The sequence below is a fragment of the Poecilia latipinna genome, unplaced genomic scaffold (genome assembly GCF_001443285.1).
Source record: "Poecilia latipinna isolate Pla-1442-1.1 unplaced genomic scaffold, P_latipinna-1.0 Scaffold2471, whole genome shotgun sequence".
In the NCBI taxonomy this organism is placed as follows: Eukaryota; Metazoa; Chordata; class Actinopteri; order Cyprinodontiformes; family Poeciliidae; genus Poecilia; species Poecilia latipinna.
Window position 1 is genome coordinate 79,645 of NW_015115087.1, and position 1,766 is coordinate 81,410.

Genomic DNA, 1,766 nt, shown 5'->3' on the forward strand with positions numbered 1-1,766 from the left:
ACACACGTTTTCATTCTTGGGGGTCATAGTACCCCCAAGAATTTAAAACTACTTTCACCCCTGAATATGACTGAAAAGTTCCTTTTTTGTAATTCCATCACCAAGTGAAAGACGTTATATAGATTAATAAGACAATGGATGTTTAAACATCTTTATAATTTTTTGAGGCATGAAATGTTAAATTTGTCAAATTTCTTCTAAAACTGTCAGAAATTATAGCAGTTTAGAGAAATAGCTAAACAAGCCCACAGCAGAATATGAGCATGGGAACACTTGCTGTGAATAAAGCTGTGGTGAAATGTGTGCAAAAGTAAACTTCATACTGTCTGAATAACTTCTTGGGAAATGGCCAAATCCTCTCAGTAAAACCATGAGCGATCCAACTCGATTTTCATGAGATTAGTACATAGTTTATATTGGCAAACTATACGTACCAGCACTCAGCAGGTGGTTATGGAGAAGCAGGAAGCAGCCCGCGGTGGCAGTCAGAGTCCAGGTCAGCCGGAGAAGCAGCATGAGGGAGACCAGGGGGAGAAACATCAGAACCAAAATGATTCGATCCGTGCTGCCGAGCCTTCTTCACGTCCATATATTCAGTCCAATTGGAGTGAGATGAGAACCAAACTAACTCATCATCGGGAGCTGTAGCCTGAATTACCACATTAACTATTTAAAAGTGATATATCCTTTAAAATGAAAAAAGCTCGTACTCTCGTACTAGTTCTGGTGGTCAGCAGAGCCCGGTGTGCTGCTGCCGCCTGTGGTCCGTTCCACAGGAACGCGTTCTTCTGAATTACACATTTACCCCAGATAATAAGTTTGCCAACTCTCTAATACACCTCAGTCCGCTTCTGATGTGTCGGGTTTCCGGACTGGCGTAAGTCCACCGGGAGATCAGAGGAGTCGGCTCCGGTGGAAGCTGCTGCTATAGCGGGCATGTTGCGCTTGTTTCCCTGCAGGAAGTTCAGAGAGAACCACTGTTGTTGCTGCTTTTCTGAGACTTCTCTCTCCTCCAGTCCGATGCAAGCCGCTTTATAACTGTCTGTGCCTCTCGCGTCCTGGACTGACGTCACTGTGGTTCACCCTACAGACATGCAGGAGCACAATCTGATCTGACACTACTGGAATATGGACAATATAGATGGTAGGCCATTTTAACATAAATTCGGTTTTACAGCCCTTACATTCCAGATCTCTGAAATTGGTTTATGGCTACACATTTTAGCAATTTAAGACATCTTGAATACAAAATACTTATTTGAGATATATCTAATTACATTCTGACTAGTTGAAATGACATCAGATTTACCATTGACTTGAATGAAGAATTCAATTTATTATATCTACAATTAAATGACTAACCATAAAGTAAATTCAAGATATTTCAATTAGTTGTAGCTCCCATATTGATTTAGTCTTGACTAGTCATAATTCTAATTAAAGATGTCTTGAATGACACCATAATTCAAAATATCTTAAATGTATTTTTAGTAGATGCTCCGATTAGGTTTTTTGCTGACAATTCTGATGCCAATCACTGCTGATCACCAATCATTGCCGATCTGGACTGGCTGTTAATTTTCCACTTTAGGTATAAATGCTACTATGTGACCTGGTAAAATGGAAAAATAATCTGGCAATAAATTCACCAGATTTAGACAAAAAACATGAAACATATTGCAGGCACAATGCAACATTCAGTAAAAAGGACAACTGAAAAACACCAACAACCTAATTTATACAAAACAATCAAATAAATCTCATAA

At 39.4% G+C, this 1,766-nt stretch overlaps 1 protein-coding gene across 1 annotated transcript in view; it reads right to left on the reverse strand.

Annotated features, from left to right (window-relative positions):
- LOC106937950 (protein FAM19A5-like) overlaps positions 1-1,051 on the reverse strand; it is a 35,435-nt gene extending 34,384 nt beyond the window's left edge. Inside the window, exon 1 of the mRNA XM_015019717.1 lies at positions 435-1,051. Within this exon, the coding sequence (XP_014875203.1) occupies positions 435-540 (106 nt within the window). The 5' untranslated portion in view covers positions 541-1,051. The remainder of the gene's footprint in view (positions 1-434) is intronic.
- Positions 1,052-1,766: the final 715 nt, after the last annotated feature.